This window comes from Podarcis erhardii (genome assembly GCF_964252035.2).
Source record: "Podarcis erhardii genome assembly, chromosome: 15".
In the NCBI taxonomy this organism is placed as follows: Eukaryota; Metazoa; Chordata; class Lepidosauria; order Squamata; family Lacertidae; genus Podarcis; species Podarcis erhardii.
The window spans coordinates 27690893-27705456 of NC_138505.1; the positions used below are offsets into that span (position 1 = coordinate 27690893).

At 47.8% G+C, this 14564-nt stretch overlaps 1 protein-coding gene across 2 annotated transcripts in view; it reads right to left on the bottom strand.

Moving 5' to 3' along the window:
- The window catches only part of MED15 (mediator complex subunit 15), a 35716-nt gene that overhangs the window by 19644 nt on the left and 1508 nt on the right, over positions 1-14564 (bottom strand). For both annotated transcript variants that reach the window (XM_081842769.1, XM_081842768.1), the window contains exons 2-5: positions 9289-9376; positions 6498-6549; positions 3713-3742; positions 79-282 (exon numbers count right to left, since the gene is read on the bottom strand). In XM_081842769.1, the coding sequence (XP_081698895.1) occupies positions 79-282; positions 3713-3742; positions 6498-6549; positions 9289-9376 (374 nt within the window). The remainder of the gene's footprint in view (positions 1-78; positions 283-3712; positions 3743-6497; positions 6550-9288; positions 9377-14564) is intronic.

Consider the following 14564-nt stretch of genomic DNA (forward strand, 5'->3'; position numbering starts at 1 on the left):
TTGGTCTTTGGGGAGGGTCACAGTCCCAGGGCCAAACCACTTAGCACCCAGGGAAGAGCCAAGACTCCAAACACTTACTTGGCTGGGAAGCTGCTGAGATGCCTGGAATGCCACGGGGGGCCATCCCAGCTGCCCCTGGTGCCGTCTGCTGCCCTGGAAGGCTCATCTGCTGCCCCATGGGGGGCCCAAGCACACCCATCCCCTGGGGGCGAGATGCCATGCCCATGCCCGTTGCTCCTGCAGGTGGTCCGCCCGTCAGGGTCTGCAAGGCGTTCATGGGATCTGTGGAGAAAAGAAGGATCCCTGAGAAAGCCCCATGGAGATAGGCAGCAATGCACTGAAAGGAGCTGGCCCCTGGGCTCAGCTGTTCACCCCACCACTAGTCCCAGCAGCCACACAATGACCTCAGCCCCATCCAGCAAGCTGGGCAGAGGGGGGAGGGGTCAACTTTGTTTTTGCAGAAAGCCCTGAAAAACTTTCAGAATTACTCACTGGTTTCAGCTTCTCTCTGTTTTCTTTTTTAACCTTTTCTTTTTTATACATATATTTTTAAAATAAATTTTTCTGTTTTACAATTTAAAGTACTCCTTTTTGCATCCTTGAGATATCATCAATATCTTAAAGATGTAAAAATGAGTACAGTGGTGCCCCGCAAGACGAATGCCTCGCTAAACGAAAAACCCGCAAGACGAAAGGGTTTTCCGATTTTTAGCGGCTTCGCAAGACGAATTTCCCTATGGGCTTGCTTCGCAAAACGAAAGCCCATAGGGAAATCTCCGGGGACAGCGGGGAACCCTCCTCCCACCGCAAGCCCCGGGAAGAGAGGAGAAGCTGCGTGCCTTCCCCTCTGTTCCCGGACCTGTCCTGAAGGCTTGCGGTGGGAGGTCCGGGAACAGAGGAGAAGGCGCGCAGCTTCTCCTCTCTTCCCGGGGCTTGCGGTGGGAGGAGGGTTTTTCCTCCCCACCGCCAACATTCAGAAGGCTGTTCTGAAGGCTGGCGGTGGGAAGAAAAGCCCTTCTCCCGCCTCCAGCCTTCAGAAGAGTTCCCCGCAGGGCTCCCCAAGCTGTGAATGTCTGCCCCACCCGAGGGGCGCTCTGCTTAAGAGCGCCCCTCGTGCGGGGCAGCAGGCTGCTATCCGCAGCTTGGAGAGCCCTGTGGGGAAGTCCGGCAGGGCTCCCCAAGCTGCAGATGTCTGCCCCACCCGAGGGGCGCTCTGCTTAAGAGCGCCCCTCGTGCGGGGCAGCAGGCTGCTATCCGCAGCTTGGAGAGCCCTGTGGGGAAGTCAGGGCTCCCCAAGCTGCAGATGTCTGCCCCGCCCAAGGGGCGCTCTGCTTAAGAGCGCCCCTCGTGCGGGGCAGCAGGCTGCTATCCGCAGCTTGGAGAGCCCTGTGGGGAAGTCCGGCAGGGCTCCCCAAGCTGCAGATGTCTGCCCCACCCGAGGGGCGCTCTGCTTAAGAGCGCCCCTGTGCGGGGCAGCAGGCTGCTATCCGCAGCTTGGAGAGCCCTGTGGGGAAGTCCGGCAGGGCTCCCCAAGCTGCAGATGTCTGCCCCACCCGAGGGGCGCTCTGCTTAAGAGCGCCCCTCGTGCGGGGCAGCAGGCTGCTATCCGCAGCTTGGAGAGCCCTGTGGGGAAGTCCGGCAGGGCTCCCCAAGCTGCAGATGTCTGCCCCACCCGAGGGGCGCTCTGCTTAAGAGCGCCCCTCGTGCGGGGCAGCAGGCTGCTATCCGCAGCTTGGAGAGCCCTGTGGGGAAGTCCGGCAGGGCTCCCCAAGCTGCAGATGTCTGCCCCACCCGAGGGGCGCTCTGCTTAAGAGCACCCCTCGTGCGGGGCAGCAGGCTGCTATCCGCAGCTTGGAGAGCCCTGTGGGGAAGTCAGGGCTCCCCAAGCTGCAGATGTCTGCCCCGCCCGAGGGGCGCTCTGCTTAAGAGCGCCCCTCGTGCGGGGCAGCAGGCTGCTATCCGCAGCTTGGAGAGCCCTGTGGGGAAGTCCTGCAGGGCTCCCCAAGCTGCAGATGTCTGCCCCGCCCGAGGGGCGCTCTGCTTAAGAGCGCCCCTGTGCGGGGCAGCAGGCTGCTATCCGCAGCTTGGAGAGCCCTGTGGGGAAGTCCTGCAGGGCTCCCCAAGCTGCAGATGTCTGCCCCACCCGAGGGGCGCTCTGCTTAAGAGCGCCCCTGTGCGGGGCAGCAGGCTGCTATCCGCAGCTTGGAGAGCCCTGTGGGGAAGTCCGGCAGGGCTCCCCAAGCTGCAGATGTCTGCCCCACCCGAGGGGCGCTCTCCTTAAGAGCGCCCCTCGTGCGGGGCAGCAGGCTGCTATCCGCAGCTTGGAGAGCCCTGTGGGGAAGTCCGGCAGGGCTCCCCAAGCTGCAGATGTCTGCCCCACCCGAGGGGCGCTCTGCTTAAGAGCGCCCCTCGTGCGGGGCAGCAGGCTGCTATCCGCAGCTTGGAGAGCCCTGTGGGGAAGTCAGGGCTCCCCAAGCTGCAGATGTCTGCCCCGCCCGAGGGGCGCTCTGCTTAAGAGCGCCCCTCGTGCGGGGCAGCAGGCTGCTATCCGCAGCTTGGAGAGCCCTGTGGGGAAGTCCTGCAGGGCTCCCCAAGCTGCAGATGTCTGCCCCGGGCGAGGGGCGCTCTGCTTCAGAGCGTCCCTCGCACCCGGCAGCAGGCTGCTATTCGCAGCCTAGGCAGCCCTGCAGGAACTCTTCTGAAGGCTGGCGGCGGGAGAAGGGCTTTTCTTCCCACCGCCAGCCTTCAGAAGGCTGTTCTGAAGCCTGGCGGTGGGGAGAAAAGTCCTCCCCCCCCCCACCAGCCTTCAGAAGAGGTCCGGGGAAAGACTGTCCCCGGACCTGGTCTGAAGGCGGTCTCCCTAGGAACGCATTAATTGATTTTCAATGCATTCCTATGGGAAACCGTGCTTCGCAAGACGAAAAACTCGCAAGAAGAAAAAACTTGCGGAACGAATTAATTTCGTCTTGCGAGGCACCACTGTACTTTAAAATGTAAAACAGAAAAATTAATTAAAATACATATTAAAAAAGAGATATTGATGACTTCCCTTCTTCTGTTTCCATGGTTCATTTTACATGCCATAAATGCGTGCATGTTTTACAAAAAATATACCATTCAGTATTCCACTATTACATCCATCAAAACTTATTTACACTGTTGAATTTATCTAAAAATGCTGCCGGAGTTTTCAGCTGTCCACACTTATTTTCCATATATTCAATAAACTTTTTTGAATCTTCTCTAAATGTATGTTCTTCTTGTTCTCGTATTCAATGTTAAGTCTGAACATATTCTGGCAACTTAAGTTGCCAATTCTTCTTTGGTTAGGACCTCGCTCGTTTTAAATTTTGAGGCTAACAAAACACAGGCCGCAGTAGTGGCATACATAAATAACCTTTTCTGACACCTGGGAATTTCAGTCTGAATTATCCCCATTAGAAAAGACTCTAGGGTTTGGGGGGGGGGGGAAGCACTTTAAAACATTTTTTTTAACCTTTTCTGTCACTGCATTGATCAGATAGAACAGAACCTGCGCCTGTCTGTGTGTCACATTTGCTTGCGACTGAGCTCTGGCAGGAAATCCAGCACAATGAGGAGACATGCCCCTTACACACCCACAGAACAGGAGTCAGAGTCCTCGGAAAGAGTTCTTAAGGAAGTAGGTAAGACATATAAAAAAAATGTAAGGTGATGAAGGAGCCCTTCTTACCACTGACGGAAGCCTGGGACTTCTTGTTGTCTAGGAAAGAAAACAACAACAACAACTGAAAAATTGTGCAGGCACATTTAGGCAAGAAAAATATTAGTCTAATTGGAATAAACAGCAGATTGGGGGTTGCGGGGGGGGGGGGGTCAAACCAAAGAGTTACACATCAGACAAGTGGGTAAATAAGTAACCAAACACACCCTTGTGTTGCAAAGAGAACGTCAGCAATGTCTAGGCAACACAATGACCATGTACATATGCAATAGACAATCTTTACAGAACTCCTTCAAACCAAAACAAGTACAGTGGTGCCTCGCAAGACGAAATTAATTCGTTCCGCGAGTCTCTTCGTCTTGCGGTTTTTTCGTCTTGCGAAGCACCCCTATTAGCGGCTTAGCGGATTAGCGCTATTAGCGGCTAAGCGGCTACTGTATTAGCGGCTTAGGAAAAGGGGGGGGGGAGGAAAAAAACTCGCAAGACGTTTTCGTCTTGCGAAGCAAGCCCATAGGGAAATTCGTCTTGCGAAGCACCTCAAAAGACGGAAAACCCTTTCGTCTAGCGAGTTTTTCGTCTTGCAAGGCATTCATCTTGCGGGGCACCACTGTACAAAGTGAAATCTTTAGTCTCAAAGTCTCTGAAAACCTTTAAATGAAGCAAGGTACCAGACTTTGTACGAAGAAAGACAAGCTGTGAAGCTTTGTGTATTCAGCAAATATGATGTCCAACAATGATCAGTGATTCCGGATATTGACTACTGTTTCGTCAGAATTCTTTGAGACTAAAGATTTCATTTTGTACTTGTTATGGTTTGAAGCAATTCTATAAAGTGGGTAAATAAAGCAGAGGGAAGAGTTTGTGGATAGTTTTTTGTTGTTTTACAAACACAGTGGAACCTTGGTTTACAAACTTAATCTGTTCTGAAAGTCTGTTCTTAAACCAAAACCGTTCTTAAACTAAGGTGCATTTTCCCTAATGAGGCCTCCCGCCGCCGGTGCCCTTCCACCATTCAGATTCCTTTCTTAGACCAAGGTAAAGTTCTCAAACCGGGACACTATTTCCGCTTTTGCAGAGTTTGTAAACTGAATTGTTCTTAAACTGGACTGTTCTTAAACCGAGGTACTACTGTAAACCTTTTAAGTATTTATCTTATAAGGGTTGTATTAACTTAAATCCTACTCAGAGTTGACACACTTGAATAAATGCACCAGTTAATCCTGTCCATTAGTTTCAGTGAACCTCCTCTGAGCATGACTAACATCGTGCCTCTGTTTTTGTAAAAAACACAGTGCCTCCACTGTGTTTGTAAAACAACAAAAAACTATCCACAAACCCTTCCCTCTGCTATATTTACCCACTTTATAGAATTGCTTCAAACCATAACAAGTACAAAATGAAATCTTTAGTCTCAAAGAATTCTGACGAAACAGTAGTCAATATCCGGAATCACTGATCATTTTTGGACATCATATTTGCTGAATACACAAAGCTTCACAGCTTGTCTTTCTTCGTACAAAGTCTGGTACCTTGCTTCATTTAAAGGTTTTCAGAGACTTTGAGACTAAAGATTTCATTTTGTACAGTGGTGCCCCAGCTTTATATAATATATAGTATATATAGTATATATATATTATAATATATATAATATATAGGTTTTCCAAACTTCATACTTCAAATACATACTATATTACATTTTACATTTATAGTTTGCTCCTACGAGCTGATTTCCCTCCTTCCTTCTTCTGACTTCTTTATGTCACTTCTGAGTTTTTCACATTGTCTTTATCCATTCTATATATTGTTCTTTTACAAATTTGTCCATAAATTGTCTGTAAATAAATAAGCCCTTCTATATATACAATTCTTGTTGACTATCCATATATTGTTTGCTACTAGCATTGGTTACTCTGATTATATTGTACATTGTATTTCTTGTTGTTATTATTATTATTCCAATAAAAGTATTTATGTTACACGTTATGAGGTTCATTTCAATTCTACTGGTTTCTCTATTTCACACACATCTTTCCTATATACAACATAAATTTATTCCATTCTTTTTGGAATGTTTCATCGCCCTGTTGTTAAATCTTGCCTGTAAATTTGGCTATTTTTGCGTACTCCATTACCTTCTGTTGCCAATCTTCCACTGTTGGCAATTGCTGTTGTTTCCAGACCTGTGCTAACAGTAGCCTTGCTGCTGTTGTTGCATATAGGAACACTTCCCCCCCGCTTTTTGAGGTCTTATTATTTAAACTTATATAGTGCTTGAATGTAGTAAAATCACCAAACAGTTTACAATAAACCCTTTTCATCCCCTCATCCTATGTAGTCTTAGAATTGGTAGTATTTTATTTGATAAGAATAAACCAGATTTTTTAAAAACTAGCAACCTTGGGAAAAAGAACTCCCGTGCCCCCTTTGTTTGCTGTCGGCAAACAAAGTGGTAGCGCACACAAATCAGAACGGGATTACTTTCACTTTCTAGCAGAAAGTATTTGTCTGTTATGCTGTATTTAAAAGAGCTGTATCTTTGTGGACTTGAGAGTGTTTCAACATCAAACACTTAGAAAAGCCGGATATAAAAATACTATTTGGATCAGTGTGATATTCAGGAAATCAAGAATTTCATGATTGCTGTTCCTGTGCCACTGAAACCAACCCCTCCATTCCGTTCTCTTTCCTTGGCTAATGCTTTTTTGTATCCCACTCTTCCCTGCCCCTACGGCCCCCCCTCCAAGATTCAAATCGCCAACAAGCGCTCTCCGCAAACAGGCATGAGAGTACTCACGGATATCCCGAAAGTGGATGATGAGTCTTGCCACCAGGGAAAGATACTCCTCCTAAAAGTTAAGAGAAATGAAAGTGCATTTTAGAAGCCAGGGAGGGAGGGTTGGAGGGCAGCATGCCTCTGACTCATTTCCTCCTCCTCCTCCTCCTCCTCCTCCTCCTCCTCCTCCTCTCCCTCTAGAAGAGCAAGAGAGCCCCCACGCTGGCAGAACTGAAAGGGCAGGGTGCGGTCTGCATAAAAAGATCACTGTATTCAACTGCAGAAAGGGGATGCTTAACTGGGCAGCATGTAAACATCAAAAATAAAAAAGGAATAATTGTGCCAGGCAGAAAGCCAAAATGCAGAAGGGGTAAGGCACAAATCCCTTGGAAGGACCTGGCTCGAATTTTAACATACTACCAAGACGGGGTGTGTGTGTCCCTAGTGGGATCAACACCTATCAAGGCAAGGGTCAACTTTCCCAGCTCGCCAGGCACAGAAAAGCATCACCTGGACCCATATGCCCATTGCTGCGTTAGTCATTCCACCTACACAGCAGCAAATTAGAGATGGGGCAGGGTGTGTATGTGCACATGTTTGCAAACAGGATGTACACATGATGCATGTGGAGTGATGGAGAGAGGGGACGGATGGACAAAGGAAGATGTGAGCAAACTTCCGACTACAGTCATACCTTGGTTTTCGAACAGCTTAGTTACTGAACGTTTTGGCTCCCAAACGCCACAAACCTGGAAGTGACTGTTCCGGTTTGCGAGCTATTTTTGGAAGCCGAACGTCTGATGGGGCTTCCGATTGGCTGCAGGAACTTCCTACAGCCAATCAGAAGCCGTGCTTTCGTTTCCGAACATTTTGGAAGTTGAGCGGACTTCTGGAATGGTTTCTGTTCGACTTTCAAGGCACGACTGTACCCAGGCCCTAAGGAAGTCAGACTATCTTCCACCAGGGCTCCGACCTGGTGGAATGCTCTGTCCCATGAGACTAGGACTTTCAGGATTTAACCTCCTTCCGTCGGGTCTGTAAGACAGAGCTATTCCACCTGGCCTTTAATTTGAATTCAGCCTGATCTTTTATTTCCCTTCTCTTCCCTCTCCTTTTATGAAGATTACTCACTCTGAGACCCCACAGCTCAATTCTCCCATGGCCTCCTCGCTGGCCCAAGTAGGACTAATTCAGCCAGCTAGCCCTGGTGACTATCTAATGCTTATTGGATGGATTTCCCCCAAATTGATTTTTGAACTTTGAATTTTATTGTTATTGATGTTTTTATACTGTATTTTATGCTGCTTCTATGTTGTATTACAATTAAGTTTTTTAAATTTGTTGTTAGCCACCCGGAGCCCGGTCTCCGGAACCAGGAAGGGCGGGGTATAAATAAAAAATTATTTTTATTTTTATTATTATTATTATCTCACTAGTGAAACACAGGGGAAACTGCAATGACTCCAAAACCAGCCACAGCGAAAAAAGACGCCTCTCCCCCACCAGCCTGTAGTGTTTTGCAGGGAACAGGAGAGGTAGAAGATACAATGGGAAATGGCTGGAGCTCCCACATAGAGCATCTCCTATGCATGCAGAAGGTCGCAGGTAGGGCTGGGAAGGAACCCTGCCTGAAAACCTACACAGCTGCTGCCAGTCAGTGTAGATGATACTGAGTCAAGTGGACCAAGGCAGTTTCTGTGTTTGCCCCTGTGGGAAAGATTTGGGACTGGAAGGGGACATGGTGTCTTCCACTTGGGCAGAGCTGCAAAGCTTATGAGGAAGGGAGGGACTAACCAAGGAAGCCACAACTGTTCATAGACGGGCAACTGGCAGAAGACGGGATGCCCGCCAGGGAAGTGAAACCAGCTGCTCTGACAGTCACCTGCCCAGCCAGGGTTTCCCACTTTCCTCCTTCACTCCATAGTGGGAAGGGCAGGAGCTCAGGGGGTTGCATGCAGCAGGTGCCAGATCCAATCCTTGGAAGCATCTCCAGGAAGGGCTGGGAAAGATGCAAGTGATAGACTATATGGAATTGGCAGAAATGACTGGCAGAATCCGAGACCTGGGAGAAGAGTCGGTGGAAGAGGACTGGAAGAAGTTCAAAGAATATCTCCAAAAACATTGTAAAATGTTTGAATGCTAAAATGATGTTGGATATAAAGATAATATGGCATCAGTGACATAGTTAAAAGGAATATGCAAAAATGTTTAAAAAGAAAAGGGTGAAAAGACCAGAGTAATATTATGTCAAATTTAAACAAAATGATACAAGGGATTAAGTTATAAAGAACATGTAAAAATGGATTTAAAAAGAAAGGAAAAACCGGAGACATAATAGGTTGAAATGTATAATATTGAATAAGATTTGAAAGAGGGTAAGGAATTGCTGAATTTAATTGTGTAAAGGGGAACACAGAAAAGGGAGATGCGAGGAAGTCAGGAAAGTCGGTTATAAAGATAATAACTAAAAAAACTAGATTTCTTTTTTTTGTTTTTTCTTACTTTTTCTATGTTTTTTATTGTATTTTTCTGTTTTTTTTATTGTGCTGTTTTTTATTGTCTTTCTCTTTTTCGTTTGATTGTGATGCTTGTTTTATTATACAAAATCTTAATAAATATCTTTTTTAAAAAAAGAAAGAAACTCCAGAGAGCAGTTGCTGCCAGCCAGGGTCATCAGTTCTGAGCTAGCTGGACCAAGTGTCTGACTCCTCGGAAGAGGGCAACTGGTGCTTCAACCCCAAAATCGCTAGAGCCTGGACCTTCTCTCTCTCCTGCCTGCCCTTCACTTTCACCCTTGGCTCCTTCTCCTTACCCGTGATTTGGCCTTCAAGAAAACGTGGTTCTCCATCTCTTTGCTGCTCTTATTGTGAGCCACTCCAGCATTCCGCATGCTATCTTCACTGCAAGAAGGAAAAGACAGAGAGCAGCTGAAGCACCAGAATCACAACCGCACGGAAAGGAGGCACCTTGAAAACAGGGCCCACTCCACAGTCTATTTCTGCTCAGCCCTTCTGTGGGTGAAGTTCAGTTTCTTTTGAAAGGCGGAGGCCCCGGCCCAACTTCAGAAGAAATCATACAAGTGCGTCAACCCCACAACACTCGCTGACGTACAAGCAACCCACAAACACACTTCCACACCTGCCCCAAAAGGACTTTAGCTTTGTCTCTTCTGGGCACAGGCTCTCCCTTTTCTTGTAGGTAAAGGTACCCCTGACTGTTAGGTCCAGTGGCGGATGACTCTGGGGTTGCGGTGCTCATCTCGCTTTACTGCCCGAGGGAGCCAGCGTTTGTCCGCAGACAGCTTCCGGGTCATGTGGCCAGCATGACTAAGCCGCTTCTGGCAAACCAGAGCAGCGCACGGAAATGCCGTTTACCTTCCCGCCGGAGCGGTACCTATTTATCTACTTGCACTTTGATGTGCTTTCGAACTGCTAGGTGGGCAGGAGCTGGGACCAAGCAACAGGAGCTCACCCCGTCATGGGGATTCGAACCGCCGACCTCAGTGGTTTGGACCAAGGCGCCACTTGCGTCCCTTTCTTGCAGGTAGCAGGAATTAAATATTTTATTAATTTTTATTTATTGATGATATTTCTAAGCTGCTTTATATCCAGAATCCCCATGCAGTTTACATCAAACAACTGGGGGTTGTTTCCAGTGACATGGTTCCATTCCCACAAGCAAAAGTTCCCCTTCTTGGGGGACCCTCTGTATCAGATTTTGCAGGCACCAAGGGAGAGGAGAGGAAATCCAGGATGCCCCTCCCCACACAACATCAGAGGCACCCCCAAAAGCCAACCTTTAAATACTTGTGCAACAAAAGGCACAGTGAAATTTCAAGTAAAGGTTCCGGAAAACGAAAGCAGTGACAGAATAGCCTTGACACCTATGCTGTCACAACAGCCGTAGCACCACTGTTCTGATGAGCCGAAAGCAAGAGGCTCTATCCTCACCTGTAGCCCCTACTCACAGCAAGAGAGAGGCCCAAGCCCCGCTCCAGCAGCACAAACCCCTCCCTTATGTTTGGGCCCAGCCATGCCACAGGAATATCAGGCAGGATGGAACCTGCGGAAGGCGAGAGGAGCCGACAGAGCAGTTGTGGGCTGGAGAGAGCCAAGAAGCAGCTAGGGCTCCCCTTCCCAGAACGCCCGCATCCTGGCCACCACCTACAGGCCGAACTGTTTTTTTTCACTTCTGTACAAGGAAGGCATATGGCAAAGATGCCCTGCCACCCTTCAGAATTCAAGCCCACTCCCCTTTCTCCTTCCCCTAAGATGCAATAACTCATGCTTGGTCTGTCTTCTTGCTGGGAGCCACCAGCCTGGAAACTTTCCAGGAAAAAAAACCCTAACCCATTTCCACCCCCCCAAAAAATACCTTCTCGCAGGGAGAGGACATTTCTCAACCCTCCACCTAGTCACTCAGGACACAGCAGTTTACATAAAGAGGGCAGAGCTTATTTAATATTATTGTTATGTATAATACCTGCAAAAGAAAAAAAAAGAGGAGCCACGCCTGAGAGGTGCCCACAACCAATCAAGTACTGTGACTGCTGACTCTCCAAATACAGACCCTTGAATACAGCAGCAGTGAGCACTTTGCCCTTGTGGAGAGCTCCCAAAAGCAGGCAACTTTCACTGAACCCATCCCAAACCCCTGCACTCCAGGTGCCCCTCCGCCCCTTCTCTGAAAGTCCATTACATACAGATACCTTGTCTTTTACTCCCCAATAAACATTCTGAAGTTACCTCTCTTTTGTGGGCTTAACTGGTCAGAGGGTTAGAGGAGACTGATTGGGGGAGAAATGGTGTGAGGGGAACCCTCTCTTGCGAGACGCAGGGTCTCAGCCAGCAAGCCTTAAGGTGATGGCTTGGAATAAAAGCAAAGCCTTGATCAGGAGAAGAGCAACATCCTTATTCTATGCATAAGGAAAATCCAATAAAAATCCTAAACTAAATCAAGTTTACTTGAAAAGCAACCTAAGGAAAACAAGCTCAAATGAAATATACAATAAGGTGAAATACGCATAACGAGGATATAATTAATGTAGAATAAATGATGTGCTCTGTTAAGAGACATTTACATCTGTTTTATCTGGTTCTTTAGGAAAGGTGATAATGAAATGATAGAGACAAGGGGCAGTGGGGACTTATGGATTACAACTCCCATAGGTCATGACCAAGCAACATTTGGTGGTCCACAGGTCAGCCGTCCCCACTCTTCTATAATAAAAAGATTTTCACATCAATATTTGCAAGAAGGCTGAATGGAAATTTTTCCATATGCAGTGGTACCTTGGTTTGCAACAGTTTTGGATGACAACCACGTCAAACCCAGAAGTGCATGTCCCTTTTTTTGGATTACAACCCCCCCCCCTTTTTTTAGGCCCCATTGGCGAAAGCGCGCCTTGGGTTTTGGTTTACAACCGGACCTCCAGAACGGATTATGGTTGTAAACCAAGGTACCACTGTATATATCACTTCTTTTCGAGGTTCTAAAGACATTTAACATTGGAAATAATTTTCATTCTTGTGCTTTTGTACAATGAGTTAAACCAAGAGCAAAAGGTATAATGTATCTCTCTAAAGCAGAGCTTTCCAAACTTTTCATGTTGGGACACACTTTTTAGACATACATCATTTCAGTAATTCAATTTTACTAGCAAACCAGAGGTGAAATCTTATTCAGCCCCAGGAGGAGCATGGGGACACACCTCAACCAACACACTAACACTTTGTGGCGTGTCACACAGTTGGGAAAGCTCTGCTCTAAAGGCACAAAAGGCTGAGAGGGAACCCTAGAATCACATAATATGAAGCCCAAGGATACTCCAGAACATCTCTTCTGCAAGAAGCTTTGCACTTGCTCTGCAGCCAAGACTTTGTCCGGAAAAGGACATATGATGAGCTAAGATATACTGAGTTTTTTTGGTTTTGTTGTATCTTTTTTGACTGTTGCTTTCATTTTCCCTTTCTATTACAGTGCTGCCTCGCAAGACGAAATTAATCCGTTCCGTGAGGCTCTTCGTATAGCGTTTTTTTTGTCTTGCGAAGCAAGCCCATTGACAGCTTAGCGGATTAGCGCTATTAGCGGTTTAGCGGCTCAGCTGATAAGCGGCTTAGCGGCTTAGGAAAAGGGGGGAAACCCGCAGGAACTCGCAAGACATTTCGTCTTGCGAAGCAAGCCCATAGGGAAATTCGTTTTGCGAAGCGCCTCCAAAACGGAAAACCCTTTCGTCTAGCGGGTTTTCCGTCTTGCGAGGCGTTCTTCTTGCGGGGCACCACTGTACTTGGATGTTTGGCTTCATTGGCTTAAAAAGATACTTCTTGCTAAAAACACCTTATCACTATGTGTTTAACAGGAACATTCCATCTCATGCAAAACTGGAACAAAAGGCACCCAACACAACTTGCCCCAGACTGAACAATATTTCTTCTATTGACATCAAGAATAAATGATAAAATAGCCTTTCCAAGATGACTTCTACCCTGTCTACATCACACCAGTGTTGGATATGGTGCAAACTGGTACCCCATCAGAGCACACCAATATAGTGTGTTAATGCCAATCTGATGAGCGTGCAGGACACAGCGCTTCCTCTCTGTCCTCAGGTTCCATATACTCAGACCTCACACAGGAGATATCTGCTGATGAAAACTATAGAAGAGAAACACACATGGGAACCAAAGCACATAGCTAGCAAAGTAAAAGGTAAAGGTAAAGGACGCCTGGACGGTTAAGTCCAGTCAAAAGTGACTATGGGGTTGTGGCGCTCATCTCATTTTTAGGCCGAGGGAGCCAGAGTTTGTCCACAAACAGCTTTTCGGGTCATGTGGCCAGCACGACTAAACCGCTTCTGGCGCAATGGGACTCCATGCCAGAGTGCACAGAAATGCCGTTTACCTTCCTGCTGCAGCGGTACCTATTTATCTACTTGCACTAGTATGCTTTCAGACTGCTGGGTTGGCAGAAGCCAGGACAGAGCGACAGGAGCACACCCCATCATGCAGATTCGAACCACCAACCTTCTGAACAGCAAGCCCAAAAGGCTCAGTGGTTTAGACCACAGCGCCACCCGCATCCCTTTACCTTTATGACTAGCATGCTTCTTCTAAGAGCCTCACATGCACTTCATCTCCAGACACAAACATCCAATCCCCTACCCCAGGCCAGAATGGGGTAAGGCAGACCACCCCAGACAAGCCGGTAAGAGGAAGGGGCAACCATACCACATTACCTATGAACTGATGCAAATCTCTCTCTAGCCCCTATGCAATTTGTGAATACAGTGGTGCCTCGCAAGACGAAAAGAATCCGTTCTGCGAGTCTCTTCGTCTAGCGTTTTTTTCGTCTTGCGAAGCAAGCCCATTGACAGCTTAGCGGCTTAGCGGCTTTTATCGGCTTAGCGGATAAGCGGTTTACAAAAGGGGGGGAGGGAAAAAAACCACAGGAACTCGCAAGACATTTTCGTCTTGCGGAGCAAGCCCATAGGAAATTCGTTTTGCGAAGCACCTCCAAAACGGAAAACCCTTTCGTCTTGCAGTTTTTCCGTCTTGTGAGGCATTCGTCTTGCGGGGCACCACTGTAATGGGGCTTTCTGTTTTGTTCTTACACTTCCCCCCCCAAAAAAGTGGGGTGTGCTGCTCCCACATATGGAAAACACTCCCTCCAACACGTAGGCAAGTTCTCTCTTCACAAAGGCCAGGAAAACGGATGGACGCTTTTGCCTTGCAGGCCCCCAGCCTGGATGCAAGGAGCAGAAGTAGGTGTCCCTGCTCAGAGTGCCATTGCCATTTCTGGGGAGAGGACAATCAATCACACCAGCCTCCCATCCCGCATGATAGCAGGGTGATTGAAGCAGAGCACTCATGTGGCAACCCAAACACTTTCAACGCCTCTAGGCTCAGGAACTCTGTGCTCCTGCTGCTGAGCATGGCTTGTGATCTATGGCCTTCCCTCGGGTTCTCCAGATTGGCAAGCAAGCAGGCCAGCTTCTGCCACCAGAGTTTGAAGCAGCTATTTGGGAGAAGCGCAGATGACAATCCTTCCAGCAGGGTTTGCCTACCCAGCAAACTAGCAAGTGAGATTCCT